General features: G+C 40.9%; 1 protein-coding gene across 1 annotated transcript; it reads left to right on the top strand.

Annotated features, from left to right (window-relative positions):
• Nucleotides 1-5079: 5079 nt before the first annotated feature.
• On the top strand, nucleotides 5080-17909 carry DYNLRB2 (dynein light chain roadblock-type 2; the record flags this gene model as incomplete). The annotated part of the gene is made up of 5 exons (XM_079541298.1): nucleotides 5080-5084; nucleotides 13015-13216; nucleotides 13421-13496; nucleotides 16890-17057; nucleotides 17836-17909. The coding sequence occupies 5 exons, from the start codon at nucleotides 5080-5082 to the stop codon at nucleotides 17907-17909; spliced, it is 525 nt and encodes a 174-aa protein (XP_079397424.1).
• Between the last annotated feature and the right edge of the window lie 613 nt (nucleotides 17910-18522).

The raw sequence follows: 18522 nt of genomic DNA, 5'->3' as shown, positions 1-18522 counted from the left end.
TAGCAAAACAAAGTTGTTGGACTTTTCCCCCTATGATGTTCTTCATTTAGGAGAATCCCTTAAAAACAATACTGAACAGTCAGCACTTCTCACATTTAAAGCACAATAAATACACGAGCTAATGTTCTCAAGCACTCCTGTATGTGAATTCCTTGCTGAGAACACATCCTTTGGTGAGTGCATGGACATGGCCAATTTAACTCTCGAGCAGTGAAAGAAATGTACACGGAATAATGTCAGATTGTTTAAACAACAGTTCAATGATAATTTCTGAAACATTTCAGCAAGCCATGGTATTTTAGGTTCGAATACTTAAAACTTTTTGTGCTAGAGAAGCAGCTCAAAATACACTGTGGAAAACGATAATATGTAAGTTTCTGAAACAAGTTTCTTTCCAGATATTTAAACAAGGCTCACGGACAACCACAAGTCCACGCATATCTTATACAACTACAGACTGTAAAGCAACTGAGTACTGCTGAACATTTCAATCTGAAAAAGCAAAAGAAAGAGAGAGGAAAGCTTTTGTAAACTCTTTGTAAAGACAGATATGGTGCCTCCATGAATGAACTCAACACCTTACTATTTCATGTCTTAGCTATGCAGTAGCATCTTCTGATCCCAAGAGATCAATATTTGAAATTAAGCCTCTTAATGGTTTTATCCAAACGCCTAAGTAGTCTTCCCAAGGAAACATACACTAAACCTGAGAAGCATTAACTACAGTACAACTTCATTTTCTGTACTATCATGTAAATGAATCAAGCCCATTTTTTTCCAGAACTGGTGACTCTGAAGAAAACACTTATAACAAAACATGAATCAAGGAAGCTCTGATGACAGTGTGGCAGAAAAATGAAGCACCTTTTTGTTACCAGACTTTCCTTTTATTACCTGTTACCGTGATTTATAAGATTACCTAAAAACAGTACATGCATGCGCATCCCAGCTGTTAAACACTCAGATGTTAGACCCAAGAAGGGCATGGCAGATTTACGCCAGCTTTCAAACACGTGGGAACCACAGTGCGGTTCGAGATGCTGCAGTTATTCCCATGCTAAGTATAAAAGATAACTGTGATAGTTCAAATAGCTTTGCAGAGCAATTGTTGAGATTTTAATGATAACTTTATTAATAATGTAGTAAACTAATGCTGATGAAATTTCTCTAATGTTCTTTTTAATTGCATTGAGTAATAAGAAATTGATCCCATTTAAACTCATTTTCCTGTAAGTTAAAAAGAACTCCATAAAAGCTGCCACTCCTCCCTTAAACCAGCTCAACTCACCTCTTGTGACAGGACAGGACAGCAGTAAAACAACTGCACAGAACATCACTGGCAATCGCATGAACGCGCTGCAGGAGTGTTGCAAACCTGGTGATGTAAGGAGGCAGGGCAGGAGAGTCCCAGCTTTGTGAGAGGTGCGGTGGAATAAGGACATGACCTGAGAGAAAAGTCAAATATCCTTGCCCAGGAGGACAGCTGCAGACCTAACTCTGATGTCCTGACAGGCATCAACGTTTTTAAATCTTCTCCTCATAGATTCAGAAAAACCTTGTGATAACTGATGTTCTTTAACAACAGCTTTCTCTTCCACAGCCTCCCATCATCTTTTATCCATTACACCTCAACCTGACAATCCCATGAATCTACAAAGCACAGTCCAGAGGAAGCAGCTGGACAGCTGAAGGAATTAAGGTTCTTAAAACTATCCAGAAATAGAGTTTTAATGAAAGGAAAAAAAGTCCATATTTTATAAATTAATTTTTATCTTTCCTCAACAGCACAACTTGCAGATAAATCACTGGACAATATAACCAGCTTTAAAAGCCAGCACACCACAAAAGCACAAGTCCTGCCAAGTTAGTGGCCTATTGATGAAGGATTAGAGCTATATCTACCTGTTCAAGTACTAAATATTTTACTACGTATCACAAAAACACCAATGCATTGTAGAACTATCATCCAGAGATGTTTTAATCCATTCTGTATCTGAGCAGCTTGCAACATCTCTGTTCAGAGCAGCAGAGTTCGCAAGGGAACTACCACCCTGCCTTCCTTCAGCAGGTCAGCACAAGTTTGAGGTGGGATATGAGAAACACCCCAAGTTCCTGCTGGCTGTTGAGCTACCACAGATCAGGATCTAACTCCAATCAAAACAACTGAGAAAGCTGATGATCTTATACATAAGGCGGCCTCTTTTTATATGCCTTAGTTTTTGTTGTAGGATTAATAGCAGACAGAATCAAACAGGGCCATTTACACCCAATAATGAAAGATGGTCTTATAAAGGCATCAACATAATCGACGTTTGACCAAACAAAGTCAAGGATTAAAGAGGTCAATCTTCAAAGATTTACATCCCAATCATCAACTGCCTGTTTTCAGAAACTACAAAAACTTGAGACTAAGAATGACAAAACATTTGTTATATATAAACGATACTAAAACCACACAGAAATCAGTAGAAAATTATAACTACTTTAAACCAAGCTATAGAATTTTATGGCAAGGATATAATTTTCTGCTAAGTTTTATAGACGTGCCCAGAAATAAAACACCAGGCCTCTATTGAGTTTTATGGGGCTTTTCGGTAAGAATTACAAACAGTGGAATTCAAACAATACTTGTGGATCAGTTTGCCAGCAGCCCTGAAGCTGAAACTGCATTGCATAAACCAGGCATCGAATAATTCGGGATAATGAACAAATTCATAAAAAGTCAGAGGCTGTTTGTCAGTAATGTGCAAACAGACAAAGCGGTAAATTCATGGAATGGGAACTCCTGGCTGTGAGCAGCTCCCCCAACTTTACTGCTCTGCCTTTAAGGGACTGCCCGAAGGACTTACAGCTCCACTGCATTCTTGCCAGGTAATTTGTGCAGCATTTTTCAGAAACAGTTAAATTAAAAAGCCCTTATGGGAAAACTCAATGAATTTAATAGAGATGGAATCAATATGGTTCTACAGAATTTACTCCAAACCCTTCAGTTGGATCTTCTCCCCTGATCTCAGCCCCCTTACAGTGCACAGTACCGTCAAAGCCATGCAAGTGAATCTTAAATTGGGGATTACAGCTACAGAGAAAACCTCCAGGGAAAGAACTGCTAGGACCCCAGTAAAGCTTGCTTTGCACCTGGAAGAGGACAACGTGAAATCAAGGAGTTAGGCACATCTTGGAACAACCCAAGGATGCTGCTGCAGCTTAGCAAGGAGTCAAATTATGCCAAGAACCACTCAGCAGCTTAGTACAAGGAAAGCTTAAACGCTTTTCACTTTAGGATTGGAGACGTGTCCCTCCTCTCAAACAGTCCAGGAGCCCATAGAATTAAAACAGGAATTATACCTCAACTAGTAGACCACTATTGGTTCAATATTCCTACAGAAAATTCATCCTATCCAAACACTGTAAAATAATTTTAATTTGCCACTCTCTGTCATGATCACCCCCATTTGCTTAATAAGAAGCTAATTACCTGAAGTTGATGATATGGAAAGCACAACAAATTCCATTCTTTCCCAAGGGAACAAATGTCCTAAAAAACCCAACCAAGGGCCACGTAAAGAAAACAAGGTGCAACGTGGGCTGAAACCAGGGGGTGCAGCCAACACTGATGGAGCCTCGTGAATACAGAGAGATCCTCAGAAAACTCACTTAGGAAAAAATTAAAAAAGCACATAAGAGAAATTTGCAGCAGTGAGAATACTAGCTCTAGAAAGCATTCCCTCAGTAGCAGCCCCACATTCTGCTTTCACTGGAAGAAGCAAGTCTAACAGATGGAATGACGGTGCTGCATCTGAGAGCTCCCATTTTAGCTACAGCCGTGCTTTGCCCCCTTCCTAGGACACCACGTGAAATAAAGGAAGGAAAGTCTCCAAGACACCCCGCTCAGCATGGAAACTGGAGCAGCACTTCAGACAAGGAGGTGGCAGACTAGATCAGATGGTTCCATCTCAAAACAGTTCTCCAAGGGGAAGTATTTCACTTTTGTCCCTTGACTTCTACCCCTTCTGATCAGCTTTCTAAAGCTTAGTTTTTGTATCTAAGTTCGTCTAAGAGGACGGCCAAGAAAATAAAGTGTAGTTGAAACCAACATGGTTATTAGAGCTGTCTAGATTTTGTAGCTTTGTTTAGCACCAGACTCATTAAAGTGCAGTTATCACCATAATAAATGTAGATATCACTAATTACAATACTAGATTTTAAATGCAACTTGAGTGTCTCAGGTGACTTCTAAAGTAGCATAATACCACAGCCAACACAAATTTAATTAGAACTATCGGTTTAATTTAGTTTACATTTACAGCTTAAAAATAAACCTTTAAAAACCCAAACCTTACAGCCATTCAGTAACTTGAAACTTTCCTTTGAAATATTCCTATTAGATATGAGAAAAATCCGAAGGTTTGTTTCCATAATTTTTATTTATTTACCTTTTTGCCCTTCCATATTTACATGTCCTCTTACTCTTTACTTAGTTAAGAGTGGAAAATTGCAGATATGCCTTTTCCTTACTTATGGGATGTATGCGCATTTTTCCACTCAGTGCTTAAAGAATTGGACAAATAAATCCCAGCGGTAATTACAGCACGTAATCTTATCTGAGGTTCAATCTGCTGCACTAAAAATCTCCCTTGCGACATCTAAAAGGGGAGCCACATATAACAGAAGATTTCTGGAGTCTATTCTGCTGTCCTACATCACTGAAGCCAACAGCAACAGGACTGGGGCTCGGCAAACTGCCTTGAGCCTCTGAGCACAAAGCTCTGACTTTCAAACAGGTCCATGAAAACTGACTCATTCTTCTGCCCTTTTGAAATTCCCAGCCTGCATTCCTGGTTGTGAGAAGGATTATTTTCGTTTTATGCAGTGGTGGTATTTAGAGGCCCCAGCAGAGACGAGGGCTGCGCTGTGCAAGGCATGGAGCAAGCGCAAGCAGAAGGCTGTGCTGTGGAACAGAGTGGGAGGGAAGCAGAGACGTGGGGAAGCAAAGCAGTTTGCTCAAGATCACACAACACATCTTTAACAGGCCAATCCCTTCTGATTCACTGTGAGTCTACAGAACTAAAGATCCCCAACATGAGGTAAACTCTTAGCACTGAAACAAGACACCTTCTTTTCAGGATGCATGTAGCAGTGTTTCTCACTCGTCTGTCGAATGTCAATACACAGAATATTCTCAGACATGAGATACTGGTCAGGAGACTCACAGCTCTGATCCATTCTGAAGCGCAGATGCTCCATCCAGCCTTCAAGATGGAGGCACGAGTCAGGTTCAGGTGCTTACCAAAGAACTTCTGCACACATCAGTGAATACTGCCTGCCTTCACATCATCTTCACTACACCATATTCAGCCCTCTTCAGGTCTTATATATACTAATATGAATTCACTGTTTTCCTGGAAGTGGAACTTGCATCATTCTCTCTATCATTCTAACTATATAAGGCTGTAATGGGCTGAGCCATTGGAAGATTAAAGCTTCCCAGTGATATGGTAATATGACTTGCTCCCCTTTTTTTGCTAAGTTTAGCAAAAAAGAAATTGAGGAAAATGGGAAATTTGTTCTGAGTTAGATGTACACCACATAGCCCCAAACAATCGTCATTCAATAGAATTTGAGCAGGGAAATGCCAAATGGCAGCAGTGATACTTGGTCTGCCAAGTCAGTTATTACAGCTTCTCCTAAAAGATGCTGAAGTTCCAAGTGGGGAAGAGTGGAGGAGCTGTAGTAAACTGGCTACAATCTGTAGCTTTGGTTGGCTCTTATTAAAGACCATTCAGTCCCAGCTGGAACTTAAAAGGTTGCACAGAAAAGCCCAGAGTGCTTCAAAGCTTATCTTCCAAAAGTGGCTGGCTAACTAGATACTTACAAATAGTTTACAATTTTAGTTCTTGAGTAGGTTTTCTAAAACAGGTGAAGGCTGTTAATATATTTAAGCTTTTTAAGCTTTAAACACAGCGTTCTCACTGAGCATAAAACCAGGCCAGAAATAGAGCTATATCACTGTGGTACAACTGGTTGATCAAATCCGAGCTAAAAGGCACTCTTGACAAAGATAAACATTAATCGAGTGCCATTCTCAAAGCAGCAAGCATCCTGAAGGTTCCATTCCTAAGGCCACACTGAAGTGTGTGAAGCCAACTTTACCCAACTGCAAGAACCACCGCACGACTTGGTTATTTCTCAGAAAGAGTAAAATTTTCAGTGAGAAATGTTCAGAACATTCTTCAAAGTATTGATTTTTCTCAGCACCTCCTGTCAGCAGTCAAGGAGTCAAAGCGCACTGAAGGCACAGAGACATGGCAGCAGTTGTGTCACCAAAAATTCATCGGCACTAAATGTAATCCAAGATGATGGGAGGGAGGAACAGAAACTCCCCTTAGAAATTATTTAAGAGGAAAAAGAACTGGATCAGGAGGGAAGAGTGCAAGCACATGAAGAGAGCCTACAAGGAAGCGATTGACTCTCGTCACACACAAAGCACTGGGGCACAAACCACAACCACACCTGTTTGCTTATTTCCTTTAGACGTGGAATGGAGGCTCGCCTTCTCATGGCTCCACATTCCATCAGTCTTGGTTGATCAGTAAGCACTATTTCAATATCACACCTACTGCATCAATGCCATCACTCAGCAGCCCACTCTGGGGACCCACCACCGAAAGTTCTCAGCAACGTGCAGCCCTAGGCAGGGCAGTTACGTCACTGTAAGCAGGTAGAGGAAAAGCCTCTTAAGAAGAGCTGCGCTCAATAGGCAGCATCGCACATTATAAACAATCTGCGCTATAAAAATTTCAGCTGGCACTGGATGATCAGTTAAATCCATCCCAGGATCCATATCTAATAGTTGCCAATATTCTAATAGTTTTCCTTACAGCCCTTGAAGCCAAATATCACTCCCACACACTCAAAATTGCACCTGAAGATATCAGCACAATTGAGCCATGCTATGAACGGCAAAATAAGGCCCAAAAATTAAAACGTAAGAGAACAGAACATGCATAACAGCAGCTTGCCAGATAAAGAGTTAGAAGTCAAAAAAATGATATCCATCTGATGCAACTTAAAACATATGTATACACATGTTAAAAAACAACAAAGCAAACAACCAAACAACGCCAGTGGAGACTGAGGTGTGCTGCACTCTACCTGCCCCAGTGGTATTCTACCTGCCCAGGGAGCTTGCTGAAACCAGTTACACCTGGTGAGCTCAGCCTGGAGTCACAAATAAAGTTCGACTGTAAATTTGATATGAATGAAAGTTACTCCCAAGTCTCTTTCCAACATTCGCATGACAACCATTGCTGGCATTTCTTTAAGAGGATTTTAAGTGGAGAAATTAAGATATTTATTATGCTGACATAAGAGACTGAGAGGTTTGCTCAGTATAAACCTTTGGGCTACCGAAGCCAAAAAGGCTCACACTCAGTTGTCGGAGCAGAGGAAGAAGACACTACAACAACTGCTGCCAAAGAGAGTCTTACCGCAGCAGAGATCTCTTCTTTAATCAAAGAATCACAACCTGGAAGCCTGTAAATACCATCACTCTGCAGAGCCACTTACAGACTGTGATAACACTTAAGGACTGAATTGCCACTGCACTGATTTTCTCACAATGGCTGATGCACACAAGGAAGCTGGCAAGACTTTTGAATTTTTTATTCACGCACACTCTAGGTGGATGAGATGAGAAACGTGTTTAAAAAATTAAATAATGGATCAAAGTAAAACAGCTATAAAAGGAGAGACCAAGAAAAAGATCCAAACATGCAGAGCAACAGAGGTTTAGAAAAACTGCTTAGATGATCAGAAAACTTCTCCAAATGTAGAGAAGAGCTGAAGCTGGATACTGCATAAATCCAGACAGACAGTAGGATGTTGGGATAACAGGACGGACATCACCACCTTCTGGTGCTGCAGATCCCTCTTTCATAGCTTCCCCAGGGTTCAGCAGGCTTCCAGAATGCGCTATCCCTGACTGTAATCTGCTCACACAGCCTGGTAAGTGGCAGCTTCTAAAGGCCAGTTTGCATAGGAGATGAGATCTTCCCAAGAGAAACAAAGCAAACTGCCCTTCTCAGTGAGCTCTCATGAAAACTTATATTCAAGAAGCAGGGTACTCTGAGAAAACATTAACATGACACTCAAAGCAGGGGAAAGGCCCCGGATTAGATGGGACGGGGATCTCAGCATTCAGCACCTGGCAGCAGAGCTGTCCTCGCACCGTGGATCACTGCTACACATGATGCACCAAAGCATCCACTTGAAAGAGAACACGGAATCCCATGCTCATGATTGATGGTGTAATACAAGTGGTGTTTGGAGAGCGTGTACCCGTGTTTATATGTTGGTTACTTAGAAACCATGTGCCAGGGGCTATATTTTAATTTACATGTACAGCCACATAGAAGCATTTCCACCACATGAAAGACAGCATACGGTATTTCACTGTGGCTTCTGGTTTCACTCTAATGATGTCAAAGTCATATATTTAAATTTCCTTGACAGCCTGCCAGTTCCAAGAGCGCTGGAGAAGTTCGTCACAGGATGCTGCTTTGACGTTGCTCCACCGCACATTCAGCACTACCTTTCTGCTGCAATTTTAGTAAGCCTTCTAGCTGCAGAAGGATTGCACTGCGTAACGCATTTTACTGGTAATCTCACGTGGAACTGAAGAAGGTGATCACAGTATTTAAAGGGTCAAAAAGTTAGAGAGACATACGCAGGGAGAATGTGAGTGGTGCAGGGCTATGAAATAACTCAGTGTGGTGTAAATCCTTACTCCTCCCAAGGAGCCTTAGTGTGCCCACACATCCCTCCTGAAAGACTTCTGTTTTATTACTGAATTTATTTTTTGCTTTTGGACATAGATACACAATCTTAAGACCCCTAAAAAGAAAAAGGATTAAAACCAATACAAAATGAACTCCCATAACAAGAAGAACACAGCTCCAGCTGCACTAAACCTAATGCATCCCTTACTTCATGCTCAGTTCTGTGAGCTACATTTCAGAAACTCTTAGGAATTAACTTTACAAACTCTCTTTATATCTAAAAAAGCCTTTAGGCTACAACAAAACTGCTCCAGGCAGTCTATCTCTAGTAAGGGAGCTGTTATCGTTCTCATTACATCTAATTATGCCCATATGCTTACCGAGGTGTTTTCAGATATCCTAGGTTTAAAACACTGAGTTTTTATGTTCTTTTGGAACTCCTACTTCTGGATCAAACTGAGATGAAGAAATAACAAACATGAGAATATAGCACACAACTACAGCTCACATTCCAGGACTGTGTTTTCATTGGAACTTCCATAAAATACACCCAGAACACTCAATAATGGGAAATATAGCTCTTTTCTTATCCAAAAAAAATGTCAATATGGGTTAATAAATTTTACCTCAATTCTCTACTTGTTTTATAGATGGTCTACATCTCTGTAAGGTTCTGTTACAACAAAGAGTGGATAGTTGGTTCTCTCCAGGATTATACCCCTGTGTTTTCATTATTCTTGTCTCCATACAAGTTAAAGAACAACACAGCCCTCATCAGCAGCAACAGTATTAACCTCAGTACGATTCAGCCATCATCAGAGCCATTCTCTACATTTTTATTGCTTCAGAGAGTATTCTCCTACCAGAGCAGGACTATGGAACGTTAGTGTATATTGCACAGCATCTTCCTTTGCGATGTACAATTCTTTGTTATTACATATTCATGGAAGACCACACAAAACAACACATTTGGCCATCCAACGCTCCCATGTTTGGGAGCACCACTGATGAGCTGATGTTTCTTTCCGATGAGCTTGTTAATAAACTACACACTGAAATAACCACAGCAGCAGGGACTGTGAGTGGCTACCTTGAGAACACAGGTGAGAAAGAAAACACAATAGAGCAGATTCACATCCCAGCCCCAACACCTCCAAAACAGAGGGCTTAAAAACGCAGGTAGCAAAGTGCTCGCAACTCAGACTTTGCTCAGCTGCTTCAGTACATGGAAAGCTGGCAGAATACCAAATATTAATTTTGACAAAGCTCTGCATAAGCTTTCAGCAATTATCAAATAAAGTGCCTCTACAACTGAACCAAGGCTATTATCAATTTGCTCTTGATATAAGGAAGCGATTTTCATGTACTTACATCAGCTCTCAGAAGGAACAGAATGGTTCGTAAAGTTTCCATTAGCATACAAAAGCAGTAACATCTGCTGGATGCCTTAAGAGGCCCTTATTGCTGTCACTTACTCAGCACGGCAGGCTGCAGTTGGACACCTCTGCCCTGCAGCACTCCAGGGATGGATGCACCACGGAGGTGCTTTACAGGCACTTGGGGTGAGGAGGGGATAATCTGACCACAGAACAGTTCCTGCAAGTCTCCGATATCTCTAAAGTCCTTGCTCTGTTCTTACCTATCTGAGGATAAGTAATCAACCTGTGCTGATCATACCGTGCATAAACCTGGAAACGGCAGCCTAGCTGAAGTCGGTAATCCTTTCGTACAATATGCGACTTAAACGGGATGCCCTTTCAGCAAGCCCAAAGATTTCATCCGAACTTACCATCGACTTCACTGGAATATACTATAGCTGTAGCACCATCTAGAGGATTTTAGCTGTAAATTCCTCACACAGCAGGGAAAAGCATGGGAAACTGCTCTCGAAAGTTGGGAAAGGAATCTTTACACGCAGAGGTTTTGAGTGAATTTCCATTTTACCATTCACTTACACAGCAGCTTTTAAAAACCGTAGGCATATGCGGAACACAGCAGACAATTTAAACGTATTTCTTCAGTTTATAATATTTGAATTCGTTGAGGTAACAGAGGATTAAAATAAAACTTTGTTAACGGACAGTGAGATTGTGAAAGATTTTTTTAAACAAAACACTGGTGCATACAGGTGGAATCATTCAAAAACTCTGACAGAATCTTCCTTTTTGGTTAAGCAGCTGCTTTATTAAAGCGCTCTGCTTTCCTACCCAATTATTGTGACCTTATAAATTGATTCAATCTTAATTTCAATCTTAACACCAACTGAAACACCAGAGCACGTTCCCACAGAGTCCATAAAATAAATTAACGAGGAGATATCATTACCCAGTACAGCAACAGTTCGCTCAAATTTCTCCTGAAGATTTTTTCAAGCCCTCGATACTACTCTGCATAGTTTTACATAGGAAAAGTGCATCTATAGTATAAGACCACTAAAAAACAGCACACAAGAAGCTCCACTGCAGGAAATGTCTTCTCATTGACCCTCAGGAGCAACAACCAAATTCAATTTGCTTGCGTTAGCAAATTAATACCTTGCAATTCATCATTTATTTAATGGATTTCAACTATTGCAGATCATTCACCACAAGTGTGCAAGTCAGAAATATGTAAGAATTTCTTCAGTTGACATAAGGACTCAGAGCCCACCCACGGCACACTGAAACAGCAATGAGCATCATTCCAAGTCAGCAGCTCCTGGGGAAGGTCGCTTTTACCTTTAGCACAGAAGAGATTGCATCACCCCACTGATTTTGTGAGCAATAAACCTCATCTGTATCCCCCATTCAATGGTTGATGCATGACTGATAAGCAATGTAATTTCTAGCGACACATCTGTGCTAAAGATTTCAGACTTCTAGTTCACATGAACACATTTTGCATTTCTCTTTCTTTCAGAACTGCATCAAAATAATCACCTTATACCAAACCATTTATTTATTGTATATATTCATAAGGGCTGTGAGCTAAAAATCTACGAGCGGACTCCAAGCTTTCAACTACTATGGTACATGAACTGATTCCACTGAATTTCCATCATGGCTATTTAGCTAGAAATAAAAACAAACAGCTAATTTTTTCAGCTTTTCCTGTATTATTACCAATCAGACATTGATTCATTTCACTTTATAGTCCAACAAAACTGAAAACTTCCAGAGATCCTAAGTACGGACAAGGAAGGAAGCAGAGAAGCTACAATAACAGCTTGCAGAGCTTTAGAGTTACCTGATATCAAAATTATCAGTCATAACTGCAATGTTTTTCCCGAACTGAATTAATTTATGCTGTTTCATAATGACCAGCAGCAAAACAAGACTGTTTACAGCACTTGTGTAGCACAGTACATCCAGTGACACAGCACTTCTCTCCTCCCTCCCTCTTCCTGGGTCTCCAGGTTCAAGAAGCAGGGAAGGAATTAAATTCCCATGGACTTACCAGCAGTCCTCTTCCTCGTTCCCATGTGCAGAATTGCGTCTTCTGCCACAGCCTGAAGAAAAGAATACAGAAAGAGCTCTAAGTATTTTCTACCTTTCTGTTGATGTTTTGCCTCAAAATTAATTGGCAATCAGAAATTTTAAGAGTTCAAACGCCACACTCTTAGTCCAAGCATCAGATATCTAAGGGGTTCACTTGCTGCTTTTACTAACATATTCAAACTCACTGGGAAGCACTCCCAAGGCTAGGAAGCACTTCTGTTTCTCAAGCAGCAACACCCCAGTCCTAATATTGTATTCACTAGTATGCCCAAGATATATATCTCTATATACCTGTTGCTTGGAATCTGAATTCTCAGTATTTCAAGAAAATATCTTCATTTACTGTTACAAGTCTAAATCTGAGCCAAGCCCAACCTGAGCACCTGTGAGGGTCCTCACGTTTCATCCTTTCATCCTCAGCATAAATAACGCTTACAAGAGCACTCCTGCATCGTGCTAGCTGCCACTTCACGTACTGTTTGGTGGGGTTTTTTTGGTTTTTTTGTTTTGTTTTGTTTTGTTTTGTTTTTGTTTTTGTCTTTTTTTGTGTGTGTTTGTTTGTTTGCAAAGCCGAGCTGATATTTGCACTGGTTTCAGAAAGACTGAAGCATCGTGCCTCCATGAAGGAAAGCAGCAGTGTTGAGAGAAACTTCTGGGCCACTGGAACTGCCTGCCTGGTTACTGGGGCCAGGATCACCTCTGTCCCTTCCAACCTGTCACCCTACGCGTCAGTCCTATAATTCAGTTTCACACTTCTGCAGTTCGCCAGCTCGAGCAGTGAAAGACCATTCCGCCGACAGCCAGCCGCCGCTTCCCGCCTCGTCCCGAGCCGCACCGCTCCGCTCCCGCCGTCACTTCCGCCGCTCCCCCCAACGGCCCGGCCGTGGTAATGGCGCTGCTCCTCCCGTTGCCCCGGGACGGGAACGGCGCTGGGGAGGGCGGGGGCTGCGGGCGGACCCCGGGGTGGGGCGGCCGGGCGGGACCTGTGGTGCTGTGGTGCTGTGGTGCTGTGGTGCTGTGGTGCTGTGGTGCTGTGGTGCTGTGGTGCTGTGGTGCTGTGGTGCTGTGGTGCTGTGGTGCTGTGGTGCTGTGGTGCTGTGGTGCTGTGGTGCTGTGGTGCTGTGGTGCTGTGGTGCTGTGGTGCTGTGGTGTGCTCTCTACCCGTAGGCTGAAACGGAGGAAACCCTAAAAAGGATTCAAGCGCACAAAGGGGTCGTGGCGACTATGGTTGTCAATGCAGAAGGTAAAGCACCCTCGGCTTTCCCCAAGTAACAAACCCAGTGCAGTGAACCCAATCCTGCGGAGACTGCGAGGCGATGAAGCAGTCTGCTTGCAGTGCTTTATGAAGACGTTCTCAAGAGCACGTGTCAGGTTGTAAGGCAGAGCAGCACAGCTTGTAGCCGTGTCCCGGTGCCTTCGTGATGCAGGCTACGGTTCAGGTGCATGGGACACAGAAAGCATAAGCCGATGAAATAACTCATAGTGCAACTTCCATGTAGCTTCAGAACTTAAGTATTGCTAATTATCTCCTTGTCTGACTAAACGGCATCTCATTTTTCAGCACCATAACTTGAGCATCACTCAGCAGGTTACAGAAGGCAGAACACGTGGCACTAAGCTGTTGTTTTGACAGGTGTTTTTCAGCCCCAAATCCTTTGTATCTGCACAAATTCACTGCTGCCTTGATTCTTCTGAAAAGTCAGGAAAGAGCAAACAAGGAGTGATGTGTCTACTAAGTTGGGCTTCTGTTGTTGGGAACCATTCCTTGGTTCTACTGAACACTCAGAAGTTCTTTAAACTGCGTTACGGGGTGAGGAAAAGGAAGATTCTTATCATGCAGTCTTTGGTTGGGATGCAAAACCACAAGCCAAAGCAAAACTCATCACAGAAACCAGTTTTCAGAAGCTAGGCTTCAGGTTGATCTTTGAATCATTCCTCACAGATCAGACAACTCAGTGACCTTGCCTGAAATTTGGTTCACTTCTACAACACCCTCAAAAACACACTGCACTGCCAGCAGTTTAGCAAGTAGAAACAACACTAAGAACGAAACTCGAATGTTACTTCGTTTTCAGAAAATCTGGACAACTGTTTTGCATGCCTGGGCATGCTAAGCAAAACATGCCCTTGTACACAGAACAGATGCAAGCCCAGAAGCTCACAGCCCAGCAAACAGTAACCAAAAGCCTTCTTTGTGCTCATTTCTGGATATAAGTATTTCCTAACCTCAAAACACAGGCTGTTTTCAGAACTGGTATTGGTTGAACTATTTCTGTATCCTGATTAAATAGAAAGTGACTTATCTACGTAGCTACAAACTAAAAAAGAACAAAATCAACTCTTAGGTAACACAGATGATCCTTGCCCAGTTTACAGACTGATACATTTATGATGGCAAAAGCACCAATGTAATCTAATAGAAAAATAACAGATTTATGCTCAGTATCTTGGCACAGTTGAGTTCCTAGCAACTAGGTCAAGTATGCTTTTCCTCTCTGGTGTACAACTGCAGCAGCACACTCACATGTACTTACTACTGGTGCAGTTGTGCTATTGAGGGACGCTCAGATACAGCTGTGAAGAATTCTCCTGACAACACCATGTGATTTCAAAGGCTCTTTCACGCTCCTTCTGTCTCAACTTTGATTTACAAAGGAGGAAGAACACTCCAGAGCACAGCTTTGGTGGGGGGTTTTGGGCATTATACCATTCAAGACAAGATGTAAAGTCTCCCCACCATGTCCTGTTCAAACTTCCCTGCCCTCATAAACCTGCAAAACATGGCCAGACTGAATTCCATTGGGCAGACTCGTTCAGGAATCTTGGTTTTAGCTTCTCATTTAGAAGTCTTCCTACACCAACTGCAAACACAACGGATGCTGAACTCCATGAGGATGTACTCAACACACCAAGAAATTAGATTCTACAAACTAAATCTCAAAGCAGATATGTAGTTGCATAATTTCATAGCATGCCTACCCCTAAGCAGCACTGCTCCATCTAAGTAGTGCAGATATTCTTATCTTCTACAAAGGCTTCTTAATAGTATGGGTAATAACTTTGGTATAGCAGCATTCAGATGGAACAGCAAACGAAAGATTCCTGAAGCTAATATTGCCTGTCATTTATTTTAACATTCAAGGTTGAGTTTTGCATTGAAACGCCACGCTAAGCATACACTGTTCATTTTGTAAAGGACAGCAACAGTTGGAGATTTTCATTTGTGAAGGATCACACTGCAGCATTTCTAATGAAGGATTTATTTGCTTCTCTCTAATTTGGGGGGCAGAGGCAAAGAGCATTTGTCCTAAAGTAAGCACAGTTTAGCTTTCATCTAAGAACGTCACTAGTGTCAACTCATTTTCAGGTAATTATTAGACCTTGGAGAATCATTTAACATTTACCATTTTCATTAAAAGTGCTGTATTTGCTGAAGTGGTCATTTAGATAAGAGGTCATATAACCCTGACACATTCACTGCTGCTTGTAAGTGACTTACTATTTAATGCTATGATTATATAGATATTCTCATGCTAATGCAGTGCTTGTGAGCATCTCTTTTGTTTTTGCAGAACCTCTTTCGATCTGCGTAATAAACATTACACACAAAGTACATGCTGGGTCATCCTGTTAAGCTCCACTAAGTATCCCGCCAACACAGGATTATTTCTCATGACAGCACTGATTTCAAGTGATTCAAATAATGCTTTGCTAGGAAAATTATGGAATCGTCTAATATCTGAGGAGGTTCTGTTATTTCTTTTGTTCATTTCCCTCCAAGTCTTTACCTGCCATTCCCTATCTTCGCATGTTAATTCTTATTCCGTAAATCAAACTCTTCAACTTGAGTCATTTTACTCTACGCTTGTATCCCTATCCTGTCCACCTGGGAAAACTGCCTTCTTAACTTCTAATCTATTCTCTTTGTTCGTAGGTCAAATAATTTTTTTATTAGTGAAACAAGCTTATTAAAACCAAACATTTATTTTACACTTGCAAGATTACTATGAATCCTATGCATCCAGCTTCACTTGGTAGCCTGTTAATATAAAAAGCATGATTAACAAAATTCATTGAAAAACAATGATTCATCGAATCACTGAAAATTAATCTTATGTAATCATATTTTAATAGTTAGGATCAATACACTGTCAATATTTTGCATGCAGCTGTAAAGGACGGTTCCAGAGTGGCTCTGCTTGTCTAAAGCACACACACCACGTCGGCCCTTAGGCTGCTCTTGGTACTTGGCTGGATGAAGAACTTCCATCACTGCATACCCATTCTTGGGGCCAAAGTAACAAACTCAGGGACAGTGTTTAAACTGAGGAAGCACCAGTGCTGGTTAAGGACTACTGAAGGGAATTTGAATTTAAGAGCTTTGAAGAGCAATTACTCTTTCAATGGCGCCATAAGGCAACGCAATGCTTAACTGCCGCTGATTAATATAAGTTACACTTTAAAAAGACACAAAGATACCTGCAATGAGCAACTCCTTGCTGCAAAGCAGGAGAAAAAAAAACAAACCATGAAAACCTTTGTTGTTGTTGTTGTTTTAAACTCTGCTGTAAATAAATAAGAAACTTAACTAAATGGCCAAACGAGAAAATTATTTCTTCTCATTTCCATTCCATTTCAATTCCAATAAGAACAACTCTTGATAACTCGACAACAGTGCACTATGCAGGTCTCCTTCATCAGCTCACCATGAAAGCAAGGAGCACAGTGAGAAATATTGATCCTCAGAATGATCTAACCTTCCTCAGGATCAGATCAAAGAAACATGAAATCATGGTAGCTCCAGGTAACGTTTCTGTTTAAAGTGACAGAAAAGTTTCTTTTAACTGTTCACCAGTAAAGCTACCGTAGGAAATGTATTTTAAACACACATGAAAAGAAAGCTACCTATTCAGCATGGAAACAAGTGCTATTAATGTACCAGATTTACAGCATTCAAGCCTGTGGGCAACAAAACAAGCCCAGAGGTAGACCTAACTTCTTAATTTCTTAAAGCAAATACGACCCTAATAAATTCACTTAAATATTTCTTTTAGAATAGATAATAAATAGCTATCCAACAGAATTTCCTCAAAAACTTCCCCAGGCTTTTAGAATTAGTTGGCAAAGCCTGGCATGCTTCGAATTTATTCATAATAAAGGTCTATCCAAACCTTTTCTGCTATTTTTATCTCTAAATGGGGTTCTCAATTCTGAATAAAGCGAATAGTGAACCGAAAGAAGTTTCCTGCACCTGCAGAAGAGGCTGCAGATGCCATAAGTTTATTATAACAAGTGCTTATCTTGTGACTGTCTGCTTCTTGTTTAAATATATTTAGTTTCTTGAAAGCAAATATTCTGCTTGCTAATAATTTTAAATGTTACAGTTACAATTTATGACAATTTTAATCTGAAATCTGGTTGTTGTGGGGTTTTTTTGTTTTTAAAAGGTGTAATTTTGAAAATTACATGAATATTATTGCTTTTTTCTTATATTAAAGAAAAAGAAGGTAAATCAACTAAGGACTGCTTACGAGGAAAGAAGGAAAAACATTTTAACAAAGCAGTGTTAAATGCTTTTGCAGATAAGGAGTATCTGCTGATTGTTATCCAGCAGGATGTTATTCTCAGACAGACGCAGCTCTTCTTGCTAAGCTAACCTTCCTTACCATACTTAGCACCAAACACAGCACAGGTTCGACACAATTGTTCAGTTGTGACTGAAAGCGCTGCCAGTTCCAAGTTCCGTTGCAGCTGTATCAATTTGTGCTTGAGCAACTTAGAATGTAAATATTAAAATACTGGTTGTTCATCAGAGTATTAAGGCAATAATAAAGCAAAGTGCTGAAACTTTGATTTAATGGATGTCCAAGTTGTTCTTGAAATTAAGACATTTTACTTAAATTTAGCTTGCATGCAGGAGAGATTGTACTGTGGAGGTCACAGAGCATGGGAATGTGTGTGTACATCAATGTGTGACTGTGAGAGAGTAACCATTTAAATGCATTGAGGAAAACAAATGTGAATAACATAGTTCATGCCATTATTGCCCTGCCTTCAACTCCTGTTTTTTTTGAGTCTTCTTGGGGAAGAAAAGTGAAAAGCAGGCGTCTTTGCGGTTTTCCACTTCCTATGGACTGAAACATTGAGCATTTCCACTACTGAGACACTGAAGCTGACAAAGTTGAGTTGGCACTCATATATAAAATTACTACTAGCTTGCTGCTAAACAGTGTTGTAATTAAACCAAAACATTTGATAACTGCTTAAGT

Source organism: Tetrao urogallus (genome assembly GCF_951394365.1).
Source record: "Tetrao urogallus genome assembly, chromosome: 12".
Classification (NCBI taxonomy): domain Eukaryota; kingdom Metazoa; phylum Chordata; class Aves; order Galliformes; family Phasianidae; genus Tetrao; species Tetrao urogallus.
The sequence above is the reverse complement of the archived record's forward strand: the minus strand, read 5'-3'. Positions and strand labels throughout refer to the sequence as shown.